This window comes from Esox lucius, chromosome 10 (genome assembly GCF_011004845.1).
Source record: "Esox lucius isolate fEsoLuc1 chromosome 10, fEsoLuc1.pri, whole genome shotgun sequence".
Taxonomy (NCBI): Eukaryota; Metazoa; Chordata; class Actinopteri; order Esociformes; family Esocidae; genus Esox; species Esox lucius.
In genome coordinates this window covers 30,632,793-30,653,247 of record NC_047578.1, presented here as the reverse complement: position 1 = coordinate 30,653,247, position 20,455 = coordinate 30,632,793, and the positions used below count along the sequence as shown (strand labels likewise).

At 38.9% G+C, this 20,455-nt stretch overlaps 1 protein-coding gene across 9 annotated transcripts in view; it reads right to left on the bottom strand.

The window, feature by feature from the left end:
• LOC105009667 (dpy-19 like 4) overlaps positions 1-20,455 on the bottom strand; it is a 56,808-nt gene that overhangs the window by 1,841 nt on the left and 34,512 nt on the right. For 8 of the 9 annotated variants that reach the window (XM_013132885.3, XM_013132889.3, XM_029122748.2 and 5 more), the window contains 11 exons: positions 15,666-15,789; positions 15,210-15,344; positions 8,309-8,440; positions 8,073-8,174; positions 2,089-2,162; positions 1,766-1,924; positions 1,530-1,649; positions 1,306-1,426; positions 491-547; positions 312-394; positions 27-159 (listed from right to left, as the gene is read on the bottom strand). In XM_013132885.3, coding sequence (XP_012988339.1) covers positions 27-159; positions 312-394; positions 491-547; positions 1,306-1,426; positions 1,530-1,649; positions 1,766-1,924; positions 2,089-2,162; positions 8,073-8,174; positions 8,309-8,440; positions 15,210-15,344; positions 15,666-15,789 — 1,240 coding nt within the window. The remainder of the gene's footprint in view (positions 1-26; positions 160-311; positions 395-490; positions 548-1,305; positions 1,427-1,529; positions 1,650-1,765; positions 1,925-2,088; positions 2,163-8,072; positions 8,175-8,308; positions 8,441-15,209; positions 15,345-15,665; positions 15,790-20,455) is intronic. The other variant, XM_020044361.2, reaches the window with a different exon arrangement.

The following is a 20,455-nucleotide window of genomic DNA, read 5'->3' as shown; positions in this document are numbered from 1 at the left end:
CATAGAATTTAGGTAGACCTACTTACATCTTCACTCCTCTTCTGCAGGTTGATGTCTGAGTAGAGAGGCAAACTGGTAACTGCCAAACCTGAGCACAGCTTCACCAAACCCAACAGTTGCGGGCTGCCTGCAAACACTGCCGCCATAGGGGCATGGGTCCTTGGAGAGAAAAGTGAGGTACAGATGATGGAAGACAGGTAGTGAGGGATGCAGAAATGTCGATATATGGTGTGACCCTCGAAAGTCAAAGTTATTCGCAGTTTAAGTGTTTTACATAATCTGTATGAGAGACATAGAGGCAGATTACTCACTTTATCCAGGTCATTAGCTCGACTGTATCAGGGTCATGGAATTCCTGCAACTCTGAGAGTTCAGCTATGACATGAGGAAAGTACTGAAAGGAGGACAGAGTAATGCCAATTAAATATGTTACAACTGTCACAATTTTTTAAGTTCAAAGTATAAAGATTATAATTTACACAAACCTCACCTCTCTCCATAAACTGAATCCAATTATGGTTGGAACTGCTGTGCTCAATACCAAGGCCTGTTCGGGTAAAACAAGCAGCAAATATTTAAATTATACGTTCATATTATAACCACACGCAGAGTGACCAGTGTATTACCATGAACAAGGCGGTGTACCTAATTAACTATATAAGGGTGGTTGTAGCCTAACTGGCAAATAGCTAGGAAGTCAAAAGGGAATACATTTGTTTGGAGAATTTCCACTTGTGACTTCTGAAAGACAATGTTGTAATAAAATAAAATGTTAATATAGTCTATCAATTGTCTCTTTGGTTGACTCATATGGCTCTGGAAATCTAAAAACAGCTCAACTTTTCAAAACACTGGTACTGCGCTAGGATTTCACTCCATAATCTCTTGTAAATGGTTCAGCTAGTATGCATTCCAGTCACATGGGTTTTAAAGAGGCAAAGAACAAACAAATCGCACAACCAGCATTCTGAAAATGGTTTAATAATACTTTCTTGTTGATGTTGTTTCAAATACAGCATTAGGATGAAATCAGTGGAAAAGATAAATCAAATATACTTTCATAAACATCATTACTTGACTAACCTAGGGTGTTCAAGCGATCTAAGCTACTCACTTTATAGCAAGTGTACTGCTGAAGGACCTATTGCTTTTGCATAAAAATTCTAAAATGTCTAATGCCTAAGAAAAAAAAGCCTAAGAAATATATACTATTCTATATTCTTGAATCAATTTGTAAGCATGCCCACACTCAATGTGTGGTGTTAATGGTGCTTGAGGCAAAATAATGTAAAATGCTACTCTCACCAGTACCACAGGGTGGATGGACTTCAGCTTAAGCCACCTGAATACAGTCATCCAAAGCTCTGGCGAACATACACCAAATGCTGTGAACATGCAGACGTATGGAGTCCACAAATACTTAATCCTGCAGGAGAGCCATAGTTGAATAACACGAGAACAAAGACGGACACTGTTCGTGAAAGACAAATTATGGAAAGTAGGCCTGAATCATGGTTTTTGGTACATACCCCTCAAAGACCATAGCAAGAGCACCAAACAACATTGTGTGGAAAACATGGTAGATGACCTCAGGGCGCTCTCCTATCCGTCCATCTTCCAGTATGATGTTGGTTTTCATTGGCTCACCACTGTCAACATGGAGCGATGGCAATTATTGAACAACCATATACAAACCTTTGTTATTCAAATAACACAAAGAACACAAATCAGCTTCTTTCATGGTCTACTTTAAGCCGGTTCAAACCTGAGTCGTCTGTAGATTGTCTCCAGGATCGACATCAGACAGATGAGAAGGACCAGCAGGTAAAAAGGTAGGATGGATGCTTGAGTCAGTCTAAGGAAAAAGTCTTGACTGGGAGTCTGGAAGCATTCTTGACAAAGCAGCTGGTTGATCACAAAGTCTCTGAGAAGAAGAAACAATTTCATTGTAAATTAAGATCATTATTGAAAATGAATAATATTACTACAATACAGAAATACTGATGTTTCAGACTTTCAGCAATAATAGAATTTAATAACTAATGCAGAATATTTGGGTCAGTCCTATTTGAAAGTGTTGCAACTCACGTTGTTGTGTTCAGTCCAAATTTCACTTCAAGAAATTTCAAAATGAAGTCACTGTCACCGACTGGCATTAGTCGCTGTAAACCAAATTAGAGGCATATTAAATCAAAAAGTTGATTTGTTTACACATCACACAACCCACACATCCTAAACTGTCATTTGTTAATAAAGAAAGACCACCAGCTGTTCCACGTATTTCAACTATCCCAGAACAAGCACACTTGAATTACCTAATTATCAATGACATGAATAGGCTAATCAGGTCAGCTTGTTCAGGGCTATTACATAATATGTCAATCATCTGGAAAAGAACAGGGTTTATCAAACAGCAATTTCCTAGTAACTCCTCAAGAAAACTTTCTTTTTGAACAAAATGAAAAAAAAAAAATTCTGGGACTTCCATTTGTACAAAAATCCCTAGGTCTAACCTTCTTGTAGCCTAAATGCATTGTGGAATACCACAAAAACATTCAAAGTAAGATATAGCAATGGACAACTATTAATTATTTTACTAAAATATTTCACCTTTTTAATAATTAATGTTATATTCTGTAACTTATGCAAAAAAATAAATAAAAAATGTTGGTAATGATAAATACTTTATTTGACCATGAAAGTTACAATAAGTTACAATCCTCTGTGATCTGGAAGGTGGTTGGTTATACTTCAACAAGTTGTGATTCTTAGGGAGGTGGTGTTCACAAAATAGCGTATTTTCCTGTTTTCATTTTAATACATTTTCAGAGTTTTTAAGAATGTTAATTTCACTTGGATATTCTGCGTTACTATGTGTAAATAAAGCCTACAAAACTGAGTTTTTGTATTTTCATTTCAGGCTGTAAGGCAACCATTAAAAACATTAAGAATATAAAACACAATTCTCAGTAAAATTGTAATTCAACAATTGTTTAAATGGCTTTATACTGTAGGCACAGTGGGCTTAAAAACTTCCTGCAGATCATTCCAAGAGTGGAGGGGCATAGTAGGTAAACAAGGTTTTACCTATTTCATGAGTATGAGGTACAGTCAGTACTAGCCAGTCCCGTGTGTTTGGTAGGAGCTATTTCTCCAATACATTTTGAAAGATAATTCTGCAGAACGACTTTATGCACAAACATTAAACAACAGTAATAAAATGTAATGCTGCATGATAGTAAGTCCAGACTTTTTAAATCAGATGATGAAGCATGCACGCATCATCAAAATCCAGACCTGACATAAAATTGGCCTGAATATTTCAAATAATATGTCAAGATGACAGACATGCTTTGTTTCTATAAAAAAAAAACAATTCTGATTTTCAATGTGTAAATCAATTGATTAATGTGGGTTTTTAAAGAGTTTATCTAACCAAATTTTCCAAGGTATTTGTATGACTGAATTGTCCAGGGTAGTCATTTTAAAATGATTCGACATAGGGAAAACCATGTACTTTGTATAATTTGGACTGAAGAACTCTAAGCAAATTTTGTAAAAGAGCTGTACTGCTGTGTACAATACTGTATTACAGTTTCTCACAGAGTCAAAAATATAATTTATATTTATATAATTGGTAAACAGTATCAAGCCCTGGGGAATTTCTTTATGAACTGCAATACATTTAGATTCACAACAATTCGTTAAAACAGCTTGAGCGCTTCCACTGAGAGGTTATTAAAGCAACCCCCTTCATTTTCAGCATCAATTCAAATATGATCATGCTTCAGAAAACAAACCTTAACCATAATCCAAAACCTTAAACAAATTTGGTAATTTGACTTAAAATAACATATTTTACATTTAAGGCATTTAGCAGATGCTGACATCCTATTGACTTTAACATTTTAGGTAAGATCCTGTTTCCAAAAAAGTTGGGATGCTGTGTAAAATGGAAATAAAAACATAATGCAATGATGTGCAAATAATTTAAACATTATATTTAAATAAAAAAGTACAAAGACAATATATCAAGTCTGGCTTGCACCAACATGCTATACATTTATCTAAGTTATGAGCTAATCTACGATTAAAATGAATCAGAGTTGTTTTGCACCATTTAGTTTTAAACCTGGATCAGTAAACCCATGATTAACGGTATTATACTATGATTAGTAACAAGGAGCCCATCGGACACGTTGTAATGCCACAAAGTTGCCTAATCATCAAACGATAGTAAACAAAGGAGCAAACTAGCATTGCTGCAGTTATCTTTCATGAAATTAGTTGTGGTTTGTGGGTAATTTATTTTATTAAAATCTGTTATTTCTAAAGTAGACCACACAACTCGTTCGTAAAATAATGTGAGCTATGAAAAAAAAAGTACTATCTGAACTGATGGAGGAATTAAGTATGGTACTGGATGATAAAAAGACTGACAACATGACCGTCAAAAAGAAAGAAACAAGCTGGGCAATTTTATGTGAGCCAATCAACAGATTGACAGGTATTAAAGCGCAAAGGGACACTAACCAAATTAATTATTGCTGGAAAAACTTGAAAGTTAAGGATAAAAAGGATGCGGGAGAATAGAGAAGATGGCTTTTTCGGACCGGACCAATGTCCAAATAAATTGATCCTCTGTCCCAGAAGATATTGGAATTGATTCCCCAGCAGACTGGCCCCCTACAACGACGACGGAAAATTCAACCAACCAGTATTCTGTAAGGAGATAAATTTTTAGTTAAATGTTATAGCTAGCTCTACTGTAGGTACTATACAGTAACATTATTTTATTTATTTGATATACCTTTCCTTCCCCCAGTGGAGCTGACACACTGTGGGATGGAGGAATGGCAATATGAGGATGTTGTACCAATTATTGCAGTAGCACCAGAGAGGCCAAACAAAATCCCCAAAACTGACATGAATCAGGCCTATTTTGAGAAAAATTCACTGAAGATTGAGGTCTTGAAATTACAGAAATAGGTTCTTCTAATTCAAAACAAATTACTAATAGAAGAGAAGAAATGCCCACTTTGCAAAGAAGAATGATCATATTTACAGTAAATGTATATTCATTTTGATTCATTACTTTGAATCCATGTAGGCCTAAAACATTTATAATTTTTTCCAAGCAAAAAGAATGTCCTCCATTCTTGTCCCACTCTTCTGTTCTCGTGCTTCCAGTTCCAACCTGTATAGTGTTGAGAATAGCAACAGATAGTCTCAAAAATATATCAAAATATAATATGCTTTACATATTTACAATGATATATGCACACCGTAGGTTGCAGAATGGTTCTCAATCAAGGTTCTTCTCACTGTATTCTGGCATTGGCTGCATTGTGCACCTGTCATCATCTCTAATGTGTTAAATGTGTTAGAAGCAGGAAAAATGGGTAAGCGTAAGGATCTGAGCGACTTTGATAAGAGCCAAATTGTGATGGCTAGACAAGTGTGTCAGAGCATCTCCAAAACTGCAACCCTTCCCGGTCTGCAGTGGTAAGTACCTATCAAAAGTGGTCCAAGGAAGGAAAAGCGGTGAACCGGCGACAGGGTCATGGACGGCCAAGGCTCGATGATGCATGTGGGGAGCGAAGGCCGGCTCGTGTTGTCCTATCCAACAGTCGAGCTACTGTAGCTCAAATTGCTGAAAAGGTTAATGTTGGTACTGATAGAGGTGTCAGAACACACAGTGCATTGCAGTTTTTCGCATATGGGGCTGCGTAGCTGCAGCCAGTCAGGGTGCCAATGCTGTCCACTGCAGAAAGCACCTATAATTGGCACATGAGCATCGGAACTGGACCACTGAGCAATGGAAGAAGGTGGCCTGGTCTGATGAATCACTATTTATTTTGCATCATGTGAATGGCCAGGTGCATGTGCGTCGCTTTCCTGGAGAACACATGGCACCAAGATGCACTATGAGAAGAAGGCAAGCCGGTAGAGGCAGTGTGATGCTTTGGGCAATGTTCTGTTGGGAAACCTTGGGTCCTGCAATTCATGTGGATGTTACTTTACCACCTACCTAAGCATTGTTGCAGAACATGGGCACCCTTTCATGGCAACGGTATTCCTTGATGGCATTGGCCTCTTTCAGCAGGATAATGCACCCTGCCACAAAGCAAAAATGTTTCGGGAATGGTTTGAGAAACAATGAGTTCAAGGTGTTGACTTGGCCTCAAAATGTCCGATCCATGAAGGCCCCACCTCGCAACTTACAGGGCTTAATGGATCAACTGCTAACGCCTTGGTGTCGGATACCAGAGCACACCTTCAGAGGTCTAGTGGAGTCCATGCCTTGACGGGTCAGGGCAGTTTTGGCGGCAAAGGGGGTATATTCAGTGGCATATTTTTCCTTGCCACTGAAATTCAACACTACTGTTGTTTGCTCCTTGGGGTTTAAGGCGGGGTGTTTTTGTTAAAGCACTTTGTGACAACTGCTGATGTAAAAAGGGCTTTATAAATACATTTGATTGATTGATCTACACAATATTAGGCAGGTAGTCATAATAGTATAGCTGATCGGTGTATATTCTCTTTATTTGTTTTAATTTAATATTCTAATCTAAAATGCAACCATTTTGAGAAACTGTTTAACAATTCAAACAACATGCAACATGTTTTAGTATTTATTTCCTTTAAAATAACAGAGGACAACAATTTAGAATCTGGACACATTGCAGTAATAAGAAACGCATCATAAATGCCAAAAGAATTGATGAAAACAAATGTTGTGTAAGAAAGAATATTAGCCTTTGAAATAATGGTTCTACCATTTAATTACAATATTGTTGAATTCATCACTGCCTTGGTAAAATGCTGGTTTCATGAGAATCACCAATCAGAGGGACAATTCCCATATGATACTTTTTTGACAGACCGCGTTAGCAGAGCAAATGTCTCTTAATGAATGAGTGACAGAGTGACTAACTGAGTGACTGACTACCCCTTGTTAAATAGCGTAGTGGTTAGCGACTCAGACTCTCGCTCAGGGGATTGGTGTTCGCGTCTTGAGGCAGTCAAAGCAAATTATGCTTTAGGATTTGTTCAGGATAGAAACTTCCATGGCCACAACTTTCAGAAGCTATGTTATAGTAAGCCTATAATAATACTGTTTACGGTTATATACCGACTATTTTTGATGGATTTTCAAAGTACGCATCCATGCATGCTTTTTGGGGTAATATACAGTAGATCACAACCCCTTGCACAGTAAAAGTGGAGGGGTTTCCACGATTCTCATCTTTAGACTTCACAAAAGCACAAAACAAATAGCATGAAATAGCACAAAACAAATTATGCAATAGGTTTTCTTCAGGATTGACAAAAACTTTTCTGGCTACAACTTTCAGGAGCTATGTCATAGTAAGCCTAAAATAAAACAGTTTTACGGTTATACTGCAATTATTTCAGGTGGATTTTCGAAGTATGCATCCATGCATGCTTTTTGGGTTACTATAGATCACAACCCCTTGCACAGTAAAAGAGGAGGGGTTTCCATGATACTCTCGTTTTTTCACTATATATTGATAGTCATTGTATCAATGTCATTCACGAATGAAAGAAAAATGAATGTTGTGTTGGATGAAATGAAATAGGATTGGCAGTGTAAAGTTCAACTTCAGTCTCACTAGCAATTGCTCAATTCTTATGACTAGTCCAAATAGTAAGTTAGTAGTTACTAGTAAGCCTATAACTGGCTAATAACCTGTTAAAACAGCCAGTGGCAAAAGCCATATAGTTCATAGATGCCATTTGTGGTGGAAGTAAACTTAATAAGAAACGTTAGTCAGTTTAACACAATGCTTAATGGTGTCTAGCTAAATATTCAAATTTGAATGTTGATGCATGACAAAACGATCTAATGTTGAGCCAGTACACCATCACCCAACCCACGTACAGCTTAGTGGTGTAGTGGTTGAAGACACAGCCTGTCACACAGGAGACCCTGGTTTGAATCCAGCGAGGGCAACAACATTCATCACTTTTAATTGCAGCCCAGCAGAACAAGGCTTGCCTGGTTCCTTATCTTGATTTAATCAATGTATAAGCATAAAGAATCTCACCTTAACCATATAGCTAAAGGTGATCCCTGTGGTAAAAGACAGGTAGAAATGCAAAAAGATCTTCATCACCCTGGCCACTAGGGGGCCATTCTTCATGTTTTGCTGAAAAATAACAATAATGAATGCAATTGTTAATTATCAGAGGGGATGGAGTCAAACAGCAGTTGTACCAGCATCACCTAATTAACCATGATGCATGCCATTTGAGTTAACAGAGAGAGAAAAGCTATCTCTACCTGGAAGTACCTCGCTAGAACGGAGCTGATGAGAAGGCTGAGCAGAGGGGAGCTGAGCAGGGCAGTGTTTTGGAACTGGATGACATAGGCCAAAAACAGAGAGCTCAGGTACACTTTGTGAATGTCAGCCATCTTGTACATGAGAGGGTGAGAGAGAGGCAGAGAGAGATGCTGAGACTACATCCAAGACAGGATATTTAAAAATACCAAAATATACTATTTTTTAAGTCAATTTGCAACACCCAAGATGGAAATGTGAAGCATTGTAGAAAAATCCATAAGTAAATTGGCATGATCGTAAAAAAAGTTATACGTAAAACACAAAACGTATGCGTGATATTAGATCTGTGAAATAGCACATCCCAGACAGTAATATTTAAAACAATATATTGACCTAAATCACTTAAAAGTATTTTGCAGCTCAGATGTATATTTTACGCAAGGCCATTCTGTTTCCTTGTCATTTCAACACACAAGTATTTTACTTAATACCTAAATGCATTATAGTCTACTGGGGTAATGTCGTTATGCAGTCTTAAAAAAAACAGCTGTGGACATGAAATTGGGAATCACAACCCTATGGTGGAGCACTGTGCTAGCGGTCCAACTTATTGTTGCTAGCTTCACAGCTTTGAAGAGCTATGTTCGGGTCATATCTTTGCAGATGCCACATTACTGATAAAAGTATGTACATAGAAAAATGATCAGTAAACAAATAGATGGAGATGGAAAATAAGAATTGAATGGAAAAAAAGTTGTTAAAGTGATTTCACGCTTACATTCCATGTTTTATTTATTCATTTTCCACCCAAAATACCAATTTATGTATGATTTTCGCACGATCGTACCAATATGTATGCTAAACCTTTTGGCAGATATCTAACTCCATAGACAACCCGTCATGATTGCAGGGTAAATGTTTTTTTAACTAACTAAAGCAAAGTTTTTCTCCACACAGTGCTCCTGCTTTTGTCAACTAGGGTGGGTTATTCAAGCTCAAGTTCAAAGGTTTATTTGTGATTTGCAATAACAACTTACAGCAATGAAATGCTTGTTTTTTCTACTACAAACAGTGCAGTTAAAAGTTGAAAAGTAACAGTAATTATAATTAAAAAAATTATAATAACAATCAATCAGTAATAACACTATACAAAAACACGCATCAATAATAATAGCTATACAACCGTAGTGCAATGTTGAAGCGACAGGTGTGCATGATATAAGTGACAGATGTGCATGATATAAACTGACAGGTGTGCATGGGCTATGGATGGAAGGGAAGAGGGGTTCCCGAGTTGAGCAGCCTTACAGCCTGTGGAAAGAAGTTGTCCTGTAGCCTGTTTGTTTTGGACTGAATATTCATGTACCTTCTGCCTAACGGCAGCTTGGTTAACAGTCCGTGGCATGGGTGGCTGGGATCTGTAATGATCTGTTTGCTCCTCCTCCTACACCTCTCTGTGTAGAGATCTTGCAAGGATGGCAGGTCAGATCTTGTGATGCACTCTGCTGTTTTAATCACCCTGTGAAGTGCTTTGAGGTCGAGGGTGGTGCAGCTGCCATACCAGGTGGTGACAGTCGGTCAGGCTACTCTCGATAGTGCATCTGTAGAAGTTGGTGAGTATCCTGGAATCCATGCCAAATCTCCTTAATCGGCGTAGGAAGAAGAGCCATTTTCTGGCCTCCTTCACAACGACGTTGTCCCTCCGCTGCTTCCTGTGATTAACAATCATCTCCTTCGTTTTATTGATAATGAGCTGGAGGTTGTTATCCTGACACCATGAAGTAAGTGACCTTACCTCACCCCTATAGGCTGACTCGTCATTAGGGCTGTCAAAATTCCTCAAAAATTACATTAGAAAATTCCCTCAAAAAAAACACATAATATTCGAACTATTCGAACATCTGGTTGACGCGCATTACGTCAAACAGGACTATACAAAGAGACATAAATAGACTACCTATACAACTAGTTAAGTTTAAACATATTTGACAACGTATTACCTACACAAAAACAAGTAAATCAAATGATGACCAAGACCGCAGACGTCACGCTCGCTCGCTCAAGCACTTTCTCTCTCTCGCCCTTACGCTCTCTGCGCAATAACGGTTTAAAATGAACAACAATAAACACATTTTGAATGCTGATCAAGAGTTTTGTGCAAGCAATATAAGGTTGCGACTATTGTCCCAAATATAGCAGGCTTGAAAGCAGTGATTGAAACAAATATTAACATTAATTGAAGTTTCACAGTTGTAGAGTATCCAGTAGAATTACACGAATATCTTTCAAACTAACTTTTGTTGATCTGAAATGAAGACAGATTCAGCAACTGCATGGCCTATTTCTCGCTTAAAATGTTTTCAGAAACACGTTTTAGTGAACTATTTTTATAAAATACGAGATCGTATTCTCAACGAGCCGCCATGACACTATTGAAATTCTTGAGTAGCCAGACCCACATCACGCGTTCATCCAATCAGCTTCTGGTCAGGGGTGTGGAGCATCAACCATGGCTGTATGACGTCGCGACACCACGCTTCAGTTGTGTCGGACAAATGGATCTGTACCGTCAGGCGCGCTAGCGCGCCCACTCGCAAAGCAGACAGCCAGACAACCTCTGCTACCGCAAATGTTTTTTTCCACATTTTCTTAAAAAAATTGAATATAAATTTTCACCTTCGAAATTCGTTTTTTAAAAACTATTTGAATATATATTCGAATTTTGAATATTCATTGACAGCCCTACTCGTCGTTGTCAAAGATCAGGCCTATGATGGTGGTGTCGTCTGCAAACTTAACGATGGTGTTGGAAGACATGAGTTGCCAGGCAGTGTTGGGTAAAGAGAGAGTACAGGAGCGGGCTCAGCACACAGCCCTGGGGGGAACCAGTACTGAGAGTCAGTGAGGAGGAGGTGGAGTTGCCCATCCGCCCCACCTGGGGTCTGCCCGTCAAGAAGTTCAGGATCCATCTGCACATAGTGGGGTTGAGACCCAGATCCCTGAGCTTAACCGCCAGCTTGTGGGGCACAATGGTGTTTTTAAATTTGTTTCATTTATTTGATTGGGACAGTGCATGTTAATGAACAAGACATGGAGTACATGCATGTTAAAATGCCGGATTATAGCCAAGGGCTAATTTCCATCCGTAGTCCCACGGGCTAGGATCACACAGCTCACAAAAACATTGCCAAATAAAATTTACATCTAAGTCAATTCATAAATTAGCTAAATCCTATATACAATATTCACACAAGACTACATTCAACTTCACAGACACACATCCATATACACATTACAAAGTAAAACAATTTAAGAAGGATAAAACATACTAATGTGTGCAACTTTGATTTGCCCATAGCCATTTCTTCAACTGGACTTTAAACGAGCTATATGTAGTACATTCTCTTAATGTTAGAGGAAGACTATTCCACAGGTTCCCACCCCGGACAGACAGGACCGTCTGACTGAAGGTGGTGCACCTGTGAGGTATTATCAAGTCTCCTCTGGTAAAGGCTTGCGAGGTCCTCAGAGAAGTATCTTTAGATTTAATAAAGTCCTTCAGAGGTGGCGGAGCGAGGGAGTGAAGGACCTTGTATATCAGACAGGCCATTTTCAACTTAATCATATTTTGAAAATCCAATAATCTATGTTTTTTTAGAACTTGACAGTGGTGGTGGGGTAGCGGTTTTTTATCTAGTGTTTTTAATGCCTTTTTATATAGAACTTCTATTGTTTTAAGTGTTGTGGGGCAAGCAAGAGACCAGGTAGTCAAACAGTAAACAAAATGAGAAATAATCATTGAATAAAAATATGTTTTAGCAGCACCCATAGTTAAATGATTTCGAATGTGCCAAAAATTAAGATAAAATTTGACAACCTTTGCTACTTTTTTTTCATGACTTTTGAAGCAGAGTGTTGAATCAAGGACTACCCCAAGATATTTAAATTCTGAGACCAGGTGAAGTTCCTCTCCATTCAGGAAGACATTCGATCTACTGTTGACGGCTGAGCTATAGTCAATGAACAGCATCCTCACATGTGTTTCTTTTGTGCAGATGAGAGAGTGCGGAGTCAGAGTGATGGCGTCCTCTGTGGATCTGTTTTGTCTGAAGGCAAACTGTAGTGTTGCAGGCATGGATTCTGTGATGTGTGTTTTAACTAGCCGCTCAAAGCACTTCATGATGATTGGTGTAAGTGCTACAAGCAGTAGCACTCACATGCAGAGGACTTTTTGCTTTTTTGGCACAGGAACAATGATGGACTTTTTGAAGCAGGTGGGGACCACTGACTGACGTAGCAATAGATGGAAGATATCAGTAAATACATCAACCAGATGGTCAGCACAGACCTTGAGAACACGGCCTGAGTTGTTGTCTGGTCCAGGAGCCTTGCGGGTGTTAATCCTTTTTAGGGCTTTACCGATGTCTGACCTGGTCATTTGGAAAGGGCAACCGTCCTGGTCCATTTGAGTATCCATGCCAGGGATGATGTTCTCCCAACAAGCACTTCCCCCACACTACCTGTATTGCCTTTAAAGTCAGTGATGGTTCTCAGACCACTCCACATGTTCCTGATATTGGAGCCCTGGTAGAGATTCTACTTTGACTCTGTATTTACTTTTTGCAGTTTTTATAGCCTCCCTGAGATCATACCAGGATTTCTTATAATTCAGGGTTATTGAGAAACACTGGTTGATCAACAAAAAGTGACAAATATATTTGTTTAAAACATTTTTCATTGGCTGTTGACGAGGCGATAAATACCAATAAAAAGACAATAACTAAAACTAAACTTTTTCATTTTGAATGACAAAAAAGAGACAACACAAAATTATCTTTGGAACAAAAGTCTTGGAAAACTACCATAATTAGATAGGAGGATTTTGGAAAGAGAACTTCTCAGCGGGTTTTTTTTCCAATCAAAAGCTTGAATGAGCATTAGCAGAATTTTTTTTTTTCTTTCTCATTCCAATGTTGCAATTCCATTATTGGTGAAAAACAAATTTCATGCCCAGGTCATTCCAAAGATACCTTTCTGACTGTTCTCTAATCTGGCAGCAAAGGATTGATTGTGTTCACTATGGCTGAATTACAGTTAGAAAAAAACTATGAACATAAAAAGATATTGGAAAGCACATCAGGTAAAGAGCATGGTGTGGTATGTGGAGAAGTGGTCATACTAATTCAAATGTTTTTTAGTCTTCTGTACTCTCCTCATTTCTTATATCTCAAATGGACATTTCCATCAATGTCAATTAAACCACGGAAATGATAATGCGTTTACTTGCTAATTATATTTTGGAAATTTCACGTGTATCCATTCTGTGCCCAACGCTGTGCTAGAAATTCTAATAAATAATTGGCTTCATCAACATTATAAACTAAACATTCTGATAGGTTCCATTGCCTTATTTGATATGGATTAACTACGATTTACTAAGATTAATAATGTTGCTAGTTAGCCACAATAAGTTTTGAGAGGAGTTAAACACACATTTGTTTGGTTTTCCTTCTGGTTACCAGTCAATGCTGTCATAACTGATTTCATTGGAGAAATACACAGCATTTGAGTTGTTTCAAGTGTTTTAGAGTGTTTTAATCTCAGTGAATGTTTTAGGATTAATTATTGTCCTTTATCTGCTGCAGATTGTGTTCTTCCACCAAATTGAGAACATAATTATCTAATAATGTTTATGCACAATGATGTGTTGGTAAAACAATACTATATTTGTATACTTGGAAGTCAGTGATAGCCCTATGTATATTAGGCCTATACGTTAATGAGGAAATATTTTTATTTGACTAAAATGTGACGACAACATATGGACATCTCGTCAACTAAAATGGCTTACTGTTATTGTCATTTTGACAATAACTAGAGTAAATCATTATTCAAATGATGAAAACGTGACTTAAACTTTCAGATATTAGTCAAAATGTTTAAGACTAGATTAAATAAAAATAAGGGCGTCAAAATTAACATTGTGTTACACTCGCTCTGACAATGGTTTTCCATGTCCTTCTAGAAAATATTTGACATATGACAAGTGGTATTTCTCTTTGGTACAATCAATACTACCGAACGTGTGGAAAATGGAGATCAGAACCATTTGTACCAAACTGGAATCAAAGTATTGATTCACGTGACATCACGACCAGTGTAAGGTGAAAAAGTCAGTTATCATCACCTATATTGATATTTATTGTATCAATGTCATTCATGAATGAAAGAAAAACAAATGATGTTGTGCCATGAAATGAAATATCTTTGGTAGTATAAAGTTGTTCTTCAGTCTCGCTAGCAACTGCTCAATTCTCATGACCATTCCAAGTAGTAAGTTAGTAGATACCAATAAGCCTATTATTGGCTAATAACCTGTTAAAACGGTTAGTGGCAAAAGCCATACAGTTCATAGATGCTTTTTGTGGTGGAAGTAAACTTAATAAGAAAAATTACTCAGTTTAATACAATGCTTAATGGTGTCTAGCAAAATATTAAAACTTGGCATGATGTTAATGCGTGACAAAGTGATCTAATGTTGAGACGGTATACTGACACTCAGCCTACATATAGCTCTGTGGCGTAGTGGTTAAAGAGACAGCGTTTCATGTGGGAGACCCAGTTTTCGAATTCAGTGAGTGAGACAATAATCATCACTTGCAATTGTTGAACGGCTGAACTAGGCTTGTCAGCTTCCTTTTCATTTTTTTTCAACCTCTGGCAGTTTACCGCTTACCTTTGTACCATTTAAGATTATTCACTGGACTTGAACTGCTTAAATTTCAATAAAAACTGGAAAAACAGCGGTGTTCTAAAACTTTTGACCAGTAGTGTACATTACCAAATAGTAGCTCTATGAAATTAGAAAATGTCCCAACAACTGAGGAGGACAATATGTACCTTGCGGGACTGCACCAGATCAAAGGAGTCGAGAAAGAACAGGGCAAGACCTTGAATGAAGAGCACATAGTGGCTATGCTCCCACACCAGGATGAAGGTTAACGTGCTGGCACTCATTAAGAGATAACAGAACATCTGCAACAGAAAAGAGGGCGATAAAGAGGGTTTTCTCCGCCAATGGGGAGAAAACCTCATGGGCAAAACATTTTAATGGCCCACCTGAAAGAAAGAAAACAATGTTTAGAGTGTGGCTGTGGGACATAGAGAAAATTGTGCAGGTCACATGTTAGTTGGGCTAGGTAAGTGACAAGTCTGACTGAAGAGAATATAATGTTGATTTGCAACCAAATTGAGAAATCAACACTCCATTTAGAGTTTAAAAAAATCATCAGGTCGGGGCCTAAGTGGTAGCTTAAGAGTAGGACAGGCACTGAGCAAAATTCAGAGGAAGCTCACCTCAGTGGCAGAGTTAATGTTATCACTCAGGAATCCAGTTAAGGCTGCAACTTGGCAGGAGAAGTATGGTAAGACCCAGTTGTCCCTCTGAGGAATGGCGTAGTCCACTTTGGTTGTGTCTGGCCTGGGGAGACAATGGAGGAACACTAAATTACAGTAAACTCAAGAGGTATTGGCACCTTAAATTAAATTGAGCAAAGGTTAATGAAAATAATAAACAACATTGCAGGAATCTTTAAAATACAATTAAGTGGCATCTGACATAAAAGTCTGTGCTTTTTAGTTGGTCTCCATGAACTGTGCTGATGCCTTTCGTTTGTTCCTGTTTCCCGGAATATAAATGAGGTTTATATTTACAACAGAGGGTTACATATACACAGATCAGGCAAAGGATACAAACAAATACATTAACAGTAGAAAACACCATTAAGTACAGTCTGGAACCTTTTTTAAATTGGTAAATGGTAAAGGAAGCAAAGACGAATCCAAGGATCATTTTCAGAACTGCACAATGTAGAGCAACCCACATATTGCAGTGCTTGAACTTCACCAAGCATTATTGGAACTACAATTAGAATCATGCAATGCGGTCAGATGAAACAAAAATGTAACTGGTGACAAAAAGGGACTGCATACAAGGATTGATGAGTGGAAAAGGAAATTTGATATATGACAAAAAAAGAACCAACAAGACTTTGTTTATGACTTGAATACATGAAATACATGAGTCTTGCTGTATCTTGGGGCAACTAAAGAAGTAATGAACAGGTCAGAGGGCTAGGTCAGAGGGACAGAGGGAATTACTGGTTGAAGAAATTAGTAAATGGGAGAGTACTGAGTCCCCATGTTTAGATAAGAAAAGGAATGTGAGAAAGGGGATCTGGTCTCTGTTAATTTGTTTATGATCATCACTGAATGGTACCAGTACATCACTGGAGCTTCCATCAATCTGTTTGTCTGGTCTCTCTCTTAATATTTTTGTTATTTTGCTCTGCAAAAGAGAAAGCCCAATGGCTCTGAGAAGGGGGTGACCCACTGGGGTGACTCCTCTGGGAAGGGGTGTGTGACTCCTATTTAGCCAGCGTCCAGACATCATTCCATAACCAGTGTATTGGATCTGAGCCTAAACACTGTTTCTTGCAATTGCTGTATGAACAACAGATGCATAACAAATTCCTCTACCAGGACATTTTAGCTCAAAACCTGGCCAAGAGACGGAGACTTGATCAAGGATGGACCTTTCAACAAGACAATGACCCTAAACATCAAAATCAACACAGAAATGTTTGCGGGACAACAAAATCAATATTTTACAGTCTACAGACTTGAATCCAATTGAAAACCTGTGGTCTGAATTGAACAGGGCAGTCAACAAGCGAAAACATAAAACTATCAAGGATCTTGAAATGCGCTGAGAAGAAGTCCAAGATCCTACAAAACTGTGTGCCAACTTTCACAGACTTTACAGGAAGAGGCTCAGGGCTGTTATCCACTCCAGGGGATGCTTCACATAATACTGATTGTAGGGGTTCCAATAATTTTAACATCTATGTTTTTCAAATAATCATACAACTCATAGAACAGTTTTGTGTTTGACAAATGATTGTGTTGAAATAAAAGTATACAGCTACCCATGTATGAGGCCAAAATATGACTCATTGTTTATAATGATTAACCACTTTTGCTCGATTTCATGAAGGGTACTTTAATTCCCCAACGCCCTTCTACTAAAGTGCGTACTTTGTAGCAAGCAAGTTCATTCATATAGCACAATTCATACATAAGCAATTCAATGTGCTTTACAAAGAAAAAAAACCAAATACTTGAATAAAAACATCAATAAAACAAGGGGGTGAGGCCCTGATTCCTTCCTCCTGCGCTGTCCTTGTGGCCCGCCCCACCAGGTTTCTCTCGTCATCCCAGTATCCCCTGTGTATTTAATCTGTGCTTTTCCCTTGTTCCGGTGCCAGTTTGACTTGTGTTTTTCCAAGAGTCTTCCCATTTCACATAGTGTTATCTCCAGAGTTCCCATGTTCCGAACCACTGATTGTGTACCGTACCTCTGCCTGTCTCCGACCACGTTCCTGCCTGCTGCCCATCTGTCCCTCAAGCTCATCGATTGTGTATTGTATCTCTGCCTGCCTTCCTTTGCCTCTCCCCTCTAAATAAACAGCGTTGCCCACTGCAAATTGAACAATTCTGTTCCTCACTCAAAACTTTCCTTTTAAACTTTTTTGGAAACTAAATAAAAAGTTGGTCTCTGTAGAGTGTGGGTATAAGTTGATATTCTTGTTGATCCTTCCGGATATATGTTGATGTCTAATCCTGCGTAACTCATAGCTGAAGCAACAAAGGCTTTGTTTATAGATGTGGTAGTGGATTTTAAGTTTAGTTTTTCTCCCCTTACATTCTGCTTTCCTACATTCATTTTTCAGGGTGTTTACCATCATGGCATTTCTCCATGGTGCTTTCCATTTGCTCAGAGTTTTCTTTACCTTTACTGGTGCAACATGATCCATGACAATCAATATTTTAGCGTTAAAATTATCCAGGAGTACACCAACTGACTCTGCACTTGTTGTAGGTGAGATAACTATGCCTTCCATAAACTGAGCAGTGGTACCCTCATTAATTAGATTAGATTCAACTTTGCTGTCACTGAACAGTACAAGTACAGTACAACGAAATGCAGTTAGCTTATAACCAGAAGTGCAAATAGAAGAGGGCAGGAAATGTACAGGTATTACGTATGTTACAAGTGGAACGTAAAGACGTGCCATGAAAGTAAATACAGTTCAAATGGCAATACTAAATGAGGAATTAAGGCAAATAGGGGATGGCAGAAAATGTACAAGTATTAGGTATAATGTATGTACAAGTGGGAAGTGAATATTTTTGCAATGAGGCAAATGCAAGGACAAATGGCAATTCTGACTGTGCAATCGAGCAAATTGTAGGTGAATATGCGCAACTGAAATGCAGGGATAGCAGCAATGAGGTTCCCGAGTTAGATATGTACATGTAACAACAGAACTTACTTATCAGACTTTGCAAAGCAGTATCAGAGTCCAGTAATGCAAGGGAGTAGTGCCCCTGAGAGGCAGTACTAAGCAGTGGGCGGGTGGGTATGGTTTGTGATGGGTCACAGAGTTCAGCAGTGTTACAGTAGTTGGGAAAAAACTGTTCCTGAGCCTGCTGATGCGGGAACGAAGACACCTGTACCGCCTGCCTAATGGTAGGAGGGCAAACATTTTGTGAAGGGTCTCTGATGATGCTGCGCATCCTACGCAGATACAGCTTGCGCTACAGGTCTGTGATGGCTGAGAACTTGGCACCAATGATGTGCTGGGCGGTTTTCACTACCCATTGCAGGGTCTCTCGGTTACCCACGGAGCATCTGCAAAACCACACTGTGGCACAGTTCGTCAGAATGCTCTCTATTGTGTAGCAGTAGATGTTCACAAGGATCTGGGGTGACAGACGAGCCTTCTTCAGCCTCCTCAAAAAGTACAGGCACTGCTGCACCTTTTTAACCAAGGTTGAGGTGTTCAGGGTCCAGGAGAGGTCCTTGGAGATGTGGACACCCAGGAATTTGAAGCTGAACACACACTCCACCTCAGTGCCATCGATGAGAACTCGGGAATGACTGTAGACCATAGACTTCTTGTAGTACACAATGAGCTCCTTGATCTTCTTTGCATTTAGGGCAAGGATGTTGTCAGTGCACCATGACGCCAGGTACTTGACCTCCTCCCTGTAGGTTGACTCGTGATTGTCACTGATCAGGCCTACCACTGTGATGTCGTCTGCAAACTTGATGATGGTGTTGCAACTGTGTAAAGGAATGCAGTCGTGGGTGAAGAGACTGACAGACTGGGGTCTGTTGGTTAGGAATTCCAAAGTCCAATTGCAGAGAGAGGGGCTGATCAAGGTCATGGAGTTCAATGACCAGCCTAGAGCGGATGATCGAGTTGAATGCTGAGCTAAAGTCTATGAATTGCATTTTCAAATTGGTGTTGGTTTTGTCCAGATTGGTCAGGGCAGAGTTTAAAGCTGTGGAGATGGCGTCCTCTGTGGACCTGTTAAGCCGGTAGGCAAACTGGTAGGGATCCATTGTTGGGGGGAGGTAGGACTTAAGGTGGGCCAAGAAATCTTTTGAATGATTTCATGATTGTGGGGGTGAGTGCGACAGGTTGAAAGTCATTCAGACTAGACGCAGTCGACTGTTTCGAGCCTGGCAGAATGGTTGCATGTGAAAACAACCGCCTGGGCCTGTGACAGGTTGAAAATGTCAGTCAAGACCTCGTACAACTTCCTAGTACATGCTCTGAGTAAATACATTTTTTCCAAAGCTGTAAGTTTGGAGGTAAGATCATTAGGAGGTTTCTGCAGGATGGTATTATAAAAAGTGTCTTGTCCTCCTGGAATGCAAGGAATCCCAACCAACAGCAGTATATAAAAGACAGTGGTGTGTGTATAAACGATTGCCCCAGTAATAAAACATAAAGCTGCATTATAAACAGAGTCCAGGCTTTTTACAACAGAAGCTGAGGCATGCAGTATATCACCACACATAAAAGTGGCCAGAACAATTTAATTTCTGTCGAGATGACAAGCATGCTTTATTTCTATAAAATAACCCAATTCTGATCTCCCTTTTTTTTTTACCAACTCAAAGAGAGTTTATTATCTAACCAAATACCAAGATATTTGTATGAAGTGACACAATCTAAAACCGAATTGACTAGTGTGGTAATTTTCAAAGTATCTGCACCTATGTTCCCGAACCT